General features: G+C 31.6%; 1 protein-coding gene across 1 annotated transcript; it reads right to left on the bottom strand.

Annotated features, from left to right (window-relative positions):
* Window positions 1–9,346: 9,346 nt before the first annotated feature.
* Window positions 9,347–15,483, bottom strand: LOC139520422 (solute carrier family 2, facilitated glucose transporter member 8-like). Its single transcript, XM_071313017.1, has 2 exons — window positions 13,337–15,483; window positions 9,347–12,304 (listed from the first exon to the last, which is right to left on the bottom strand). Exon 1 carries the CDS (start codon window positions 15,398–15,400, stop codon window positions 13,985–13,987), a length of 1,416 nt encoding a protein of 471 aa, XP_071169118.1. The 5' UTR covers window positions 15,401–15,483; the 3' UTR covers window positions 9,347–12,304; window positions 13,337–13,984.

Genomic DNA, 15,483 nt, shown 5'->3' with positions numbered 1-15,483 from the left:
CATCCTGAATATACATTTAGTCTTAGATGAATAATTTTTACATAAGACCGCAAAAATTTTTGCGGTCGTATATTGGTATCACGTCGTCGTCAGCGTCGTCCGTAGACAGATGGTTTCCGGATAATAACTTTAGTATAAGTAAATAGAAATCAATAAAATTATCAAAAAAATGTTTATAATTACAAAAGGAAGGTTGGGATTGATTGTGGGGGTAATGGTCTCATCAGTTTAGGAATTAGGGGCCCAAAACATACATTTATCTAGTTTCAAGACAATAAGTTGACAATGTGTATAAATATTTCAATTACTCTGAAATTGTACTACAATGTTCATACTATTAAGTAGAAGGTTGGGATTTATTTTAAGGGTTATAGGGCAAACAGTCTAGGAATTAGGGGCCAAAAACAAGCATTTTTGAAGTTTCGGGACAATAACTTCTATTTAACTGTATGGATTTTTTTGACATTGAACCACAAGGTTCCAAATAATGAAGGGAAGACTTGGTGTCAGTTTCGGGGTTAATATCCCTGAACATTTAGGAAAAGGGGGCCAAAAAATAACTTGTGTTTAAGTGTATAAATCTCTCTGAAATTATACCACAAGTTTCCATACTACCAAGAAATGGTTATAGGGGGTAATGGATCAAATCATTAAGCAATTGGGGCAAAAAAGGGAGGGAAAATGAGGGTTTTTCTGGTTAAAGGACAATTTAGACAATTTAAAAGCAGTTTAAGGGAGGTAATCCCATTTCAATTCAAATTTAAAGAATACTGTTATATATATGTTTGTTTACTTTATTACCTCCCTTACACTGCTTGAAAATTATGTAAAAGGAAGCGATAATTGTCTTGAGATGTGTAGCTGAAAATTTATTTTTAGAAGTTCCTGTTAATTAGTATTAATTTTAACCATGACTGTAAATCATTTAATATTTTAATACTTTATGATGTATTTAAATGAGTATTTATTGTTGCCAACTCAATTATAAATTTGAATTGAGATTACTTTTTTATACGACCGCAAAAATTTTTGCGTTCATACAATGGTATGATGTTATCATCTGCGTCGTCTGCAACTGCGTCTGTGTCTGAAGACACATTTGGTGTCCAGACGATAACTTTAGTTTATGAAATTTGATAAAAAGGTTTCATACCTCAGAAGGAAGGTTGGGATAGATTTTGGGGATGATGGTTCCTACCGTTTTGGAATTAGGGTTCCAAAAGAAGCATTGTTCTACTTTCAGGATATCAACTTGTGTATAAGCATTTCAATTGCTCTGAAATTGTACCACAATGTTTAATACCACAGGTAGAAGGTTTGGATTGATTTGGGGAGATTATGGTCCCAAATGTGTAGGAATTTGGGGCCAAAATAAGCATTTTTTTTAGTTTTCAGTCAATAACTTGTGTTTAAGTGTATAAATCTTTCTAAAATTATACCACAAGTTTTCATACCCCAAAGGGTGAAAAAAGGGGGGGGGGGGTTCACTCATCAAGCAATTAGGGACAAAAAAAGGGGGAAAACAAGGGTTTTTCTGGTCAAAGGACAATTTAGAAAATTTAAAAGCAGTGAAGGGGAGGTAATCCAATTAAAATTTAAAGAACGCTGTTATATATATGTTTGATTACTTGTTTACCTCCATTACACTGCTTGAAAATTATGTATTAAGAAATGATGATTGTCTTGAGATGTGTAGCGGTAAATTTATTTTTAGAAGTTACTGTTTAATAATATTAATTTTAACCATGACTATGTCATTTTATATTTTAATATTTTATGATGTATTTAAATGAGTATTTATTGTTGCCAACTCCATTAGAAATTTGAATTGAGATTATTTTTTTATTAAAGAAACAGGGGAGGTGAAAAAAATGTGTGAGGGGTGGGGGGTAGGGGGGTAAAAGTTTTCTCATTTCAGATTTCAGAAATTAAAACGAATTTTCTACAAATATTTTTTTTTAGGGGATTAATATTCAACAGCAGAGTGTATCGCTCAATAACAAAAAATTAGTTTTTAAGTTCATTATACCACATTCATTCTGTGTCAGAAACCTATGATGTGTCAACTACTTAATCACAATCCAAATTCAGAGCTGTATCAATCTTGAATGTTGTGTCCATACTTTCCCCAACTGTTCAGGGTTCGACCACTGCGGTCATATAAAGCTGAGCCCTGCGGAGTATCTGGTTGAATAAGGGATTGGGGAGATGAAAAAATGGGGAGGGGTGGGGGGTAAAATTTTTCTCATTTCAGATTTCAAGAATTAAAAAGATTTTCTTCTATATTCAACAGCATAGTGTATTTCTAAAAAGCAAAAAAAAATTAAGTTCATTAGACCACATTCATTCTGTGTCATAAACCTTTGTTGTGTCAACTATTTAATCACAATCAAAATTCAGAGCTGTATCAAGCGTGAATGTTGTGTCCATACATGCCCCAACTGTTCAGGGTTACCTCTAGCGGTCGCATAAAGCTGTGCACTGTGGAGCATCTGGTTTTATTAGTTGTAAGTGGCTTTGAACTAGATGTCAGTAACTGTGAGTACTCTCAGATCTGTACTTAGTGTCTAATTGATGTTGGGATGTACATTTTTTGTACATAAATCAGGCCATTAGTTTTTATACGACCGCAAAAATTTTAATTTTTTGGTCGTATATTGCTATCACGTTGGCGTCGTCGTCGTTCGAATACTTTTAGTTTTCGCACTCTTACTTTAGTAAAAGTGAATAGAAATCAATGAAATTTTAACACAAGGTTTATGACCACAAAAGGAAGGTTGGGATTGATTTTGGGAGTTTTGGTCCCAATATTTTAGGAATTAGGGGCCAAAAAGGGCCCAAATAAGCATTTTCTTGGTTTTCGCACTATAACTTTAGTTTAAGTGAATAGAAATCTATGAAACTTTGACACAAGGTTTATGACCACAAAAGGACGGTTGAGATTGATTTTGGGAGTTTTGGTTCCAACAGTTTAGGAATTAAGGGCCAAAAAAGGGCCCAAATAAGCATTATTCTTGGTTTTCGCACCATAACTTTAGTAAAAGTAAATAGAAATCTATGAAATTTAAACACAAGGTTTATGACCATAAAAGGAAGGTTGGGTTTGATTTTGGGAGTTTTGGTCCCAACAGTTTAGGAATAAGGGGCCCAAAGGATCCAAAATTGAACTTAGTTTGATTTCATTAAAAATTGAATAATTGGGGTTCTTTGATATGCCGAATCTAACTATGTATGTAGATTCTTAATTTTTGGTCCCGTTTTCAAGTTGGTCTACATTAAGGTCCAAAGGGTCCAAATTTAAACTAAGTTTGATTTTAACAAAAATTGAATCCTTGGGGTTCTTTGATATGCTGAATCTTAAAATGTACTTAGATTTTTAATTATTGGCCTAGTTTTCAAGTTGGTCCAAATGGGGGTCCAAAATTAAACTTTGTTTGATTTCATCAAAAATTGAATAAATGGGTTCTTTGATATGCCAAATCTAACTGTGTATGTAGATTCTTAATTTTTGGTCCAGTTTTTAAATTGGTCTACATTAAGGTCCATAGGGTCCAAAATTAAACTAAGTTTGATTTTAACAAAAATTAAAATTCTTGGGCTTATTTGATTAATTCGATCATGCTTTATCTAAAAATGTACTTTGATTTTTGATTATGGGCCCAGTTTTCAAGTTGGTCCAAATCAGGATTCCATATCAAGTGTTGTGCAATAGCAAGAAATTTTCAATTGCACAGTATTGCACAATAGCAAGAAATATCTAATTGCACAATATTGTGCAATAGCAAGAAATTTTCAATTGGAGTTATCTTTCTTTGTATAGAATAGTAGTTAATAATATATGTTGGAAATTTGCCAGACATGACTATGATGTCATTTTCTATTTTTATTTGCCAATAACTTTATGTAAATAACTTCATTGGAAATTTGCCAATATAAAATGTTGCTGATGAAGCTTTTTTTCCTTATCTTATCTAAAATGTTTTTAGATAATGTATATATAATGTTGGAAATTTGCCAGACATGACTATGATGTCATTTTCTATTTTTATTTGCCAATAACTTTATGTAAATAACTTCATTGGAAATTTGCCAATATAAAATGTTGCTGATGAAGTTTTTTTTTTATTGTTTTATACAATAAACAATGTATATTCACTTTTACTACCAACCAATCTTTACCATTCAGTGATAACAAGCATTTTATTTTACATTTTAATATTTTATGATGTATTTAAAAGAGTAGTTATTGTTGCAAACTCCATTAGAAATTTGAATTGATATCAGTTTTGGAAAAAGGGAAACGGGGATGTGAAAAAAAAAATGTGTGGGGGGGGGGTTTAAATTTTTCTCATTTCAGATTTCATAAATAAAAAGAAAATTTCTTCAAACATTTTTTTGAGAGGATTAATATTCAACAGCATAGTGAATTGCTCAAAGGCAAAAAAAAATTTTAAGTTCTTTAGACCACATTCATTCTGTATTAGAAACCTATGCTGTGTCAACTATTTAATTTTAGATTTAAATAAGTTTGAAGAAGAAATCTTTAATTGATTTGTAAAATCTTGACATTTGTTTTGTGTAAAAAAAAAAACATGTTATGTCAAAAATTTGATCACAATCCAAATTCAGAGCTGTATCACACTTGAATGTTTTGTCCATACTTGCCCCAACTGTTCAGGGTTCGACCTCTGCGGTCGTATAAAGCTGCGGTATGGGCTTTGCTCATTGTTAAAGGCCATATGGTGACCTATAGTTGTTAATTTCTGTGTCATTTTGGTCTCTTTTGGAGAGTTGTCTCATTGGCAATCATACCGCATCTTTTTTATATGAAATATTTGTCACAGAATGTCAAGGAAACAATCAATAACTTAAGTATTTGGCACAACTTTTTGGAATTTTGGATCCTCTTTGTACTTGTTTGGCTGTATAAATATTTTGATATGACCGTCACTGATGAGTCTTGTGTAGACGAAACGCGTGTCTAGCGTACTAAATTATAATCCTGGTACCTTTGATAACTATTTCTTAACATCTAACCCATGCCATCTTGGTGGATAAAAGTATAAGCAGTCGGTCAACAATTAGGGAAGTATTCACTGCAGCATGTCATCACATCTTAACAACAGTAGTTTTCAAGTGTTTAATTCTCCAGCCATTTGCAAACAAATATTTTTATTCTATAGTTGTTCTGGTAAATTGAGATTTTTTTTCAGTTTCTTGCTGACAATTAGTATAAACAAGAGTGCACAAAATGTCGCCCCTTCTTTACTAATCATTGATATTATGTTGATAGCCCTAAATTGAAAGTTTTACTACAACTATCACATAAATTTAACATAATCCAAGAAAATGAGGTCAATATAAAACAGAAGATGTGGTATGATTGCCAATGAGACAACTGTCCACAAGAGACTAAAATGACACATACATTACCAACTATAGGTCACCGTACGGCCTTCAACAATGAGCAAAGTCCATACTGCATAGGCAGCTATAAAAGGCCATGATATGACAATGTAACACCATTCAAATGAGAAAACTAAAGGCCTTATTTATATAAACCAGGTGCTCTGCAGGGCGCAGCTTTATACGACTGCAGAGGTCGAACCCTGAACAGTTGGGGCAAGTATGGACAAAACATTCAAGCGTGATACAGCTCTAAATTTTGATTGTGATCAAATTTTTGACATTACATGGGTTTTTTTTACACAAAACAAATGTCAAGATTTTACAAATCAATTAAAGATTTCTTCTTCAAACTTTTTAAATCTAAAATTAAATAGTTGACACAGCATAGGTTTCTGACACAGAATGAATGTGGTCTAATGAACTTAAAAGGTTTTTTTTTGCCTTTGAGCAATTCACTATGCTGTTGAATATCAATCCTCTCAAAAAAATGTTTGAAGAAATTTTCTTTTTATTTATGAAATCTGAAATGAGAAAAATTTAAACTACTCTTTTAAATACATCATAAAATATTAAAATGTAAAATAAAGTGCTTGTTATCACTGAATGGTAAAGATTGGTTGGTAGTAAAAGTGAATATACATTGTTTATTGTATAAAACAATAAAAAAAAACTTCATCAGCAACATTTTATATTGGCAAATTTCCAATGAAGTTATTTACATATTTTTATTGGCAAATAAAAATAGAAAATGACATCATAGTCATGTCTGGCAAATGTCCAACATACATTATCTAAAAACATTTTAGATAAGATAAGGAAAAAAAGCTTCATCAGCAACATTTTATATTGGCAAATTTCCAATGAAGTTATTTACATAAAGTTATTGGCAAATAAAAATAGAAAATGACATCATAGTCATGTCTGGCAAATTTCCAACATATATTATCAACTACTATTCTATACAAAGAAAGATAACTCCAATTGAAAATTAATTGCTATTGCACAATATTGTGCAATTAGATATTTCTTGCTATTGTGCAATACTGTGCAATTGAAAATTTCTTGCTATTGCACAATACTTGATATGGAATCCTGATTTGGACCAACTTGAAAACTGGGCCCATAATCAAAAATCAAAGTACATATTTAGATAAAGCATATCAAATAAGCCCAAGAATTTAATTTTTGTTAAATTCAAACTTAGTTTAATTTTGGACCCTTTGGACCTTAATGTAGACCAATTTGAAAACTGGACCAAAAATTAAGAATCTACATACACAGTTAGATTTGGCATATCAAAGAACCCATTTATTCAATTTTTGATGAAATCAAACAAAGTTTAATTTTGGACCCCCATTTGGACCAACTTGAAAACTAGGCCAATAATTAAAAATCTAAGTACATTTTTAAATTCAGCATATCAAAGAACCCCAAGGATTCAATTTTTGTTAAAATCAAACTAAGTTTAATTTTGGACCCTTTGGACCTTAATGTAGACCAATTTGAAAACGGGACCAAAAATTAAGAATCTACATACATAGTTAGATTCGGCATATCAAAGAACCCCAATTATTCAATTTTTGATAAAATCACACAAAGTTCAATTTTGGACCCTTTGGGCCCCTTATTCCTAAACTGTTAGGACCAAAACTCCCAAAATCAAACCCAACCTACCTTTTATGGTCATAAACCTTGTGTTTAAATTTTATAGATTTCTATTTACTTATACTAAAGTTATGGTGCAAAAACCAAAAATAATGCTTATTTGGGCCCCTTTTTGGCCCCTAATTCATAAACTGTTGTGACCTCAACTCCAAAAATCAATCCCAACCTTCCTTTTGTGGTCATAAACCTTGTGTTAAAATTTCATTGATTTCTATTTACTTACACTAAAGTTATTGTGCGAAAACCAAGAATAATGCTTATTTGGGCCCTTTTTTGGCCCTTAATTCCTAAACTGTTGGAACCAAAACTCCCAAAATCAATCCCAACCTTCCTTTTGTGGTCATAAACCTTGTGTCAAAATTTCATGGATTTCTATTCACTTAAACTAAAAATATAGTGCGAAAACCAAGAAAATGCTTATTTGGGCCCTTTTTCGCCCCTAATTCCTAAAATGTTAAGACCAAAACTCCCAAAATCAATCCCAACCTTCCTTTTGTGGTCATAAACCTTGTGTTAAAATTTCATTGATTTCTATTCACTTTTACTAAAGTTAGAGTGCGAAAACTAAAAGTATTCGGACGACGACGACGCCAACGTGATAGCAATATACGACCAAAAAATTAAAATTTTTGCGTTCGTATAAAAAATGAATGAAAGACAAATGTGTAACACATGAACAAACGACAACCACTGAATTACAGGCTCCTGACTTGGTACAGGCACAAACATAAATAATGTGGCGGGTTAAACATGTTAGCGGGATCCCAACCCTCCCCTAACCTGGGACAGTTGTATAACAGTACAACATAAGAACGAACTATTAAAAATCAGTTGAAAAAACTCATCAGATGGACAAAATCAAGCTCATATAAATTAAAAAAGAAATACATGTACATCTTACATCATTTAACACACTAGATATAGTTGACCTATTGCTTATAGTTTCTTAGAAACCACTTAACTAAGAAAACTAAACATTGACCAATGAACCATGAAAATGAGATCAAGGTCAGATGAACCATGCCAGGCAGACATGTACAGCTTACAATTTATCCATACAACAATTTATAGTTGACCTATTACATGTAATTTAAGAAAAAACAGACCAAAACATAAATACTTAAAACTGAGCAATGAACTGAAAATGAGGTCAAGGTAAAATAAAACCTGTAAGGTTGACATCATCATCCGTACCAGTACATCATAAAATATTTCCATACACCAAAGTTGGCCTAGCATTTAGTATTAGAAAAAAACCTCAAAAACTTAAAACTTATACCACTGAACCATAAAAATGAGGTCAAGGTCAGATCACACCTGCCAGTCGGACATCTTTACCATACAATCATTCCATACACCAAATATAGCTGACCTACTGCATACAGTATATAAGAAAAAATACCAAAACACAAAAACTTAACTATAACCACTGAACCATATAGATGAAGTCAAGGTCAGATGACATCTGCCAGTTGGGCATGTACATCTTACAATCCTTACATACACCAAATTTACTAGACCTGTTGATTATAGTATCTGAAATATGGACTTAACCACAAAACCTTAACCTTGTTCACTAATCCATGAAATGAGGTTGAGGTCAAGTGAAAACTGTCTGACAGGCATGAGGACCATGTAAGGTACACACAGACCAAATAAAGTTATCCTATTTCTCATACTAAATGAAATTAACATTACAAAAAATATTAACTTTTTTTTTCATGTAGTCACTGAACCATGAAAATGAGGACAATGGACATGTGACAGACAGAAACTTCTTAGCATGATGCATCTATAGACAAAGTATGAAGCATCCAGGTCTTCTGCCTTCTAAAATATAAAGCTTTTTTAAAAGAAGTTAGCTAATGCTGAGCCACTGGATCAATATCCCCATATCATCTTTCTCAACAAAAGCCAAAGGCTCGACTAAAAACCTAAGCAATCTGATTTCATCAACTAATGAAATTGGTTGTGTCTTTAAATCACATAAACCAAAACCAACAGAAAAACAGACAAATACTCTTTGATTCATAGATTCTTTAAAAGTAATAAACAAAATCAAAACATTCCTAAATTGTCATGTACGTTTTGTAAAGGTTTGGAGGGTCTTGTATTTCTTAGCTTTTGTTGTACAGAAAGGTACTTTTCTAGGATACTACTTTTCAGTCAAAGCAAGGGTAAAATTACAAGCTCTCAAATATCATGTTATAAGCATTTTCCAATGTCATACATTGTCATAGACTGACAGTGATATATAAATAAAGAAGCAATATGGTGTTTATATTTTATTTCCCACTCTGTAACAATTTATATATTTATACATTTCAACAATTAATAGAACAGTAATAATATACCTACAAAGCATATCTTAAAAACCAAGAGTATCACTTATGTTTCTAGAATTCAATCTTATCCACTGCTTTAAATTCTCTATTAAAACCAAACAAGATTATTTTGCCAAGAACTGATTGAAACATGTGAAGGTGTTCCATTTGAACATAACACAACTGAGTTCAATATACACATAAGAAGATTTGGTATAATTTCCATTTTTTTTTTACCAGAAACCAAATGAAATAGAAGTTGACAACTATAGGTCACTGTATGGCCTTCAACAATCAGCATAACCCATACCCACATAGTCAGCTATAAAAGGCCCCAAATGACAAATGTAACACAATTCAATGTCTGGTGTTAGGTACTGGTTTTAGCTCTCACAAACATGCTTTGATGACTTGAAAATACCTTCATATTAAAATGTCCCTCAACATGTTGGCAGAAAGCACTAAACTATATTTCTTGGAGTATTATGTTTTTTTATACTATAATAAAATTAAGTGAAAGGAATTCAATGTGTCATTGATGTGATAAACAATAGTGAACCAAAACATGCTTAAAATGTACAACAACACTGATGATAATTAATTGTCCCTCAAATATTATCCAATCCAAAAAATGCCCCTGCCTGGTGTATTAATTATCCAAATTGTACTTCATGTATTATCCATATGTGAAAATTATGTGGTTATGCAAGTTGATTCCAATGGAAAATATCAAAAGAAAAAAATTAAAAAGAAAACAAATATAAAAAGTAATAAACAAATACAAAATAATATTTAACAGAGAGTATCGAGTGGAAAAATTGTATAAGAATAACAAGTTGGGGGAAAAATGCTTTATTTTGGAGATAGAGTTATTTGCCTTAGACAATCAGATTTTTGTAAGATTGTCATTTTTCATTTTTTTATTTTTTTGAACTGCATTGCTCTGATACTATTGTCTCTATATAAAATTCTTGAGGACTTTGCCACTGCCTGATATGCAACACCTATGTCTAGCATTTGTCCAAGGCATGACAAAAATTACTTGCAGAGGCAGATTTAGAACGATGGACCTTCCTTGAGCTACATTGATGGTTACTTTTAATGCATATACTATTTATAAGTCCTACTGCTAATTTTGCCTTAGCGTGTCCCCTTTAATCAAAACCCTGGAAGTACAACTGACTTGAATGAAATAATGTAAGTAAACTTTGGTAGTTCTTCACATAAGGGTAGATTATTCAAACCTTAACCATTGTTAACCATGTTAAAAGAACATTTAATTCTGAAAACTTTACTTATAAGAATAAATATATTACTTTTATAAATTATCAAGAATATAAAAGAGGCTTGTAAAACTATTATCTCTCCCTGACTAATTGTAAAAAATTTCAATGTAAAGTAAATGGTCAATTAAATACATTACAAACTAAATAATATTTTACACTGTTTAGTTGATACGGATACATTATTTTAAACAATCTTTCATTTCAAAGCCAAAAAATGGTAACATATTTAAGTTTAAAGATGAATCTTCATAAGAGATTCAAATAAAATGTAAGTGTAATTTCAACTTTTGATGAGGCATATACAGGTAGTTTGAATTTGTGTTAGCAAAATAATAATACTAAAATTATCTTAAATGGTTTGGGGTTAATTCACACAAAAACATACAATTACCAGGTTTTATTAAACATGTTAAAGATTCACATTCAAAAACATCATAAATATTTATTTTGTAAAAATTTAACATTATTTGTTTTTGGCAATTTTTTTATATATGTTTCATCATTTAGTGGTAATGCGCATGTACATACATATTATAAAAATGTACACATGTACCTGTAGATCAATCAATAATTAACATAGTCATGATAGTTGTACAATGTCTAATATGTATATATACATGTTTTTCATCTTGCTCTTGCAAGAACAGTTAACTCCCCTTCAGTGGAGACCATGCTTTAGATTTTGCAAATTTTTAAATTTCACATGTCATATTTAATAATTAACAACTTATTATTCATTAATAAAAAATGTAAATACAACCAAGAAGATTTTGACATGTCTGATTGAAATATATAAACATAACATATTCAACATTAATCTAGAAAAATATTAAAATTACATGATAGTGTATATATAAATAGTCCTAACACTATGATAAACAAATATGGCAAAATTGAAATACATATAAAAAAATAAATAAATGCAAAACAAGATGCTCAAAGACAATACGTTTGATAAAAATATATATTATAATATGATACTAAAGATATACATCGTCATGATCTTGTCTCCACATCATTTCAAACTAGGTTTGGTGACCAGAGGTATAGTGCCATCTACAGTCAGTTAATATTATGCTAAGTTTATCATGGTTATCAAAATAATTTTTAATAACAATTTTTTACAGAAAAATATGAAAAGTCGAAAAATGTCGAAACTATAGAGAAATTTTCAGCAAGTATGTCAACATGGCCAATGAGACTTTATTTGTGTTTCAATGCTTCAATGCAGAATCATCAACTATTTTTTTCAAATTCTGAGAACAATTAAGGAATTGTTTGTTTCTTTTCATCTGGGACTATTATACTAACCTTCTACAAGAAACATTTGTTTTTCTACAGAAAAACTCCATTTTCTCAAAAAATAACCTTATTTAGAGACCATTATCGATCGGTGTCTTAAACGCTTTCATGAATGGTTGCATTCCACGTACTGCGCATGAAAGGAGTAGGTGTTAAGGGCCGATTTTGGCCTCAAATTTCAGGTTCTTCTAACGAAAGTTTTTGGACACTTTTTAAACACTTAAGTGTCTATTTCAATTGATTCTATTATTTAATGTGAAATATTTTAACTGATTTAGTCATTAAAAACGCTCTGATTCAAGCTTAAATATGAAAAACCTATCAAATATGCAAAAAAATGGCACTTTTCAGATGGTTTTTGTCAAGAATGAAAGTGGCCGCATCCGTGTTCATCCTCAACCTTTATATATGTTTTGTATTATCATGATTATCATCAACTACAACTTACATTTCAATATTATGAATGAACATGAATGCGGCCACTTTCATTTTAGACAGAAACCGTCTAAAAATTAACCAAAAAGCTAAAATTTGAGGATTTCAGTAATTTAGCATGACTTAATGCTGCTAGAATGCGATATTTGTGCATTGTATTGTCAAAAACAGCTCATATTTATGTAGCAGAAGCATTTTACTTTCTAAAATATAGCTTAAAGATCACATTTTCACAATTTTCTAAAACTGCTATATTTTAGGGGCCAAAAAGGGGTCTTACTGAACCTTCTCCTTTAAAAAAAACTTTGTTTCAACATTAGCCCAATTGTACCACAATTTCCCCGGGCATCTTCTAGTAGTATGTACTTACAAAAACTACAAAACAAAGGACCTTTAATAATTCAGACATTTCAGTCAGGTAGTCATGGTGAAAGAAAATGTTGAATTTTGAATGGAAATTTAAATACTTCAACATGTAAATGCATGTAAACTACATTTACTCAAAACATTTAGTCAATGAACCTTGACTGAACCCGTGCAGCTAAATAATATCCCTGGATATGAGATATGCTACTGAAAATACAACTGCATACCAAATATAATTGACTTTCCCTAATGCATGGTAAAAAAAAATCAGCAAGAAAACTTTGCAAAATTATTTGTTGACCCCCAATTTGGGCCAAACCTTTTTACTGTCACAAGATCAAAAGGGAACTAAAACATCATCACTCAGCTTGTTTACTGTAAAGGTTGTTTCTGACAAAAATGAAAAAAAGGTTTGTTCTGAAGAGATCATTGATTTCATAAAAGTATTGATCATTGTTGATTGTTTCATTTGTCTGTACATGCACAAATACATTTGACAAACAAGAGATCTACACAAAAAAACTTCAAATTAGATTTTTTACCATTTACAAATATGTACCATGTTTACTCTAAATTTCTCTCTCTCATGTGTCTATATACCATGTACATGTATACATGATAAGTATGATACATTGTATATTGTTAATGTACACTGTAGTCATGTAGTTGGAAAGCTTCTAATTATATATAACACATGCTGAAATTCAATTTTTTTGAATAAATTATTACCGGCAGATTACCATAATTATCTTTTTACATTTTTAATAACTACATTGTATATGCTCATTCATAAGCTAATTATAATTTGAGATACAAAAATGTACTGTAATCTCATGTACTGTACATGTACAAGTATGTGGAATGTTTCTAAAAATTATATCTATTTTTCTCCATTGTTCAAATCTTGTTCACAAGTCAACTCTACTATCATAATCATGTCTATATGGTTATTAGAAGAAAATAACATACACCTGTTATCATATGTTATTCATGTTATTGTGGACTAAACAAAATCATAAAAATGTGCATTTGAATTTTGACATTAAGGATGAGACCAAAGTTTTAGCTCAATATATCAAAGCAATGATACAGCATTGTGTGATTTACCATTTACTGCAGTACCCAATTTCACTGTACAAAATGTATATGCATCCTTTGTTGATGTTGTTTGTTATAGTTTCAATAGTAGTTTCTTTCTTACACACTAGAATATGTAATACTTCGTCCAAGGAAGTACAGTTCAATATCTTCTAATGATTTGCCTTTTGTTTCTGGAAGATATTTGATAACAAACATTACACCACCCAAACAGAATGCACCAAAAATCCAAAAGGTCACTGCTTCTCCGAACCAGTCTTGCACAAAAGAAAATTGTTTAGTAACAATAAATGCACAAAGCCAATTCACAAATATCGCAATTCCACTTGCAGCACCTCTAGCTCTTGCAGGGAACAGTTCTGACATTGCTAATAAAGGAATTGGTCCCCATCCCAATGAAAATCCAATAATATATATGATGAGACTTCCAACAGCCAGCCAGCTTAAGGTTTCTGGAGATCTCCCAGCTTTGATAGCAAAATAATAAGCACCAAAAGTAAAGCAAGTGACAGTCATAATTGATCCAGCAATAATTAGTAATCTTCTTCTTCCAGCTTTGTCCATTAAAAAGCATGCAACCACAGTAGAAACCACTTGCACAGCTCCTATTATAACTGTTGAGAATTCTGAGTTCTGAATACCTGCACTTTTGAAGATTGCTACAGTATAGAACATGATGGCATTAATTCCACTGAACTGTTGAAAGAACATTATAGCAAGTGAAATATAGAGAGGCCTTGATAATTCTGGCTTTTTAAACTCTGAATATGTGAAAGTGTCTTTAGTATCAATTCCTTCTTCAATATCTCGACATTCATCTTCAACATCTGTATGCGGTCCTCTGAGTTTGACAAGAGATTGCAAAGCTTGAATTCGTCTTTCCTTCATCAACAAATACCTTGGTGTCTCAGGAACAAAAAACATAGCAATTGCTGTCAGCGCAGCTGGAATACTCCCAAAAAGTGCAAGGGTATCCCATTTAAAGTGTAGTCCAAGGGCATAAACCATGAGAATCCCAACAGTTATCGATAACTGATTACAAGCCCCAAGGAGACCTCGAAGTGACTTTGTTGAAACCTCTGCTATGTATACAGGTGCACAAACAGTTATCAGTCCACTAGCTAATCCTGTTAAAAGTCTGCCAAGCAACAGCATAGTGACATTGCCACCTCTAGCAATCAACCACCATCCAATGATATAAGGTGCAGATGTAAACAATAACGTCGATTTTCGTCCATATTTTTCAATCATCCATCCACCAAGTGGGCCCCCAAACATAGCAGCTAGTGGTAGTAATGATCCAAACCAAGCTGCATACTCTTTGGTTAAAATTCTTGATGTCTGCATCTGGGGAAGAGCAGGGGAACTGTAACCAATAGTATAGCCAAACGCAAATGGGCCCAAACAAACAAATGCAACAGTGACATATAATCTAAATGGTGAACCTTCATACTTTGTGCTAGAGAGCTTTGGTGAACTTCGCGCAGACGAGCTGTCAAGTGAATCTATGTCCATTATTTATATTTTTTGTCTAAAAATATGTGGAAAATCGTCATCAATAATTTTACTCGCTGTCAAAATTTTCTTTTAAGTTTATT

The sequence above is a fragment of the Mytilus edulis genome, chromosome 4, assembly GCF_963676685.1.
Source record: "Mytilus edulis chromosome 4, xbMytEdul2.2, whole genome shotgun sequence".
In the NCBI taxonomy this organism is placed as follows: domain Eukaryota; kingdom Metazoa; phylum Mollusca; class Bivalvia; order Mytilida; family Mytilidae; genus Mytilus; species Mytilus edulis.
Note: the sequence above shows the minus strand (reverse complement) of the source record. Positions and strands in the feature narration are given on the sequence as shown.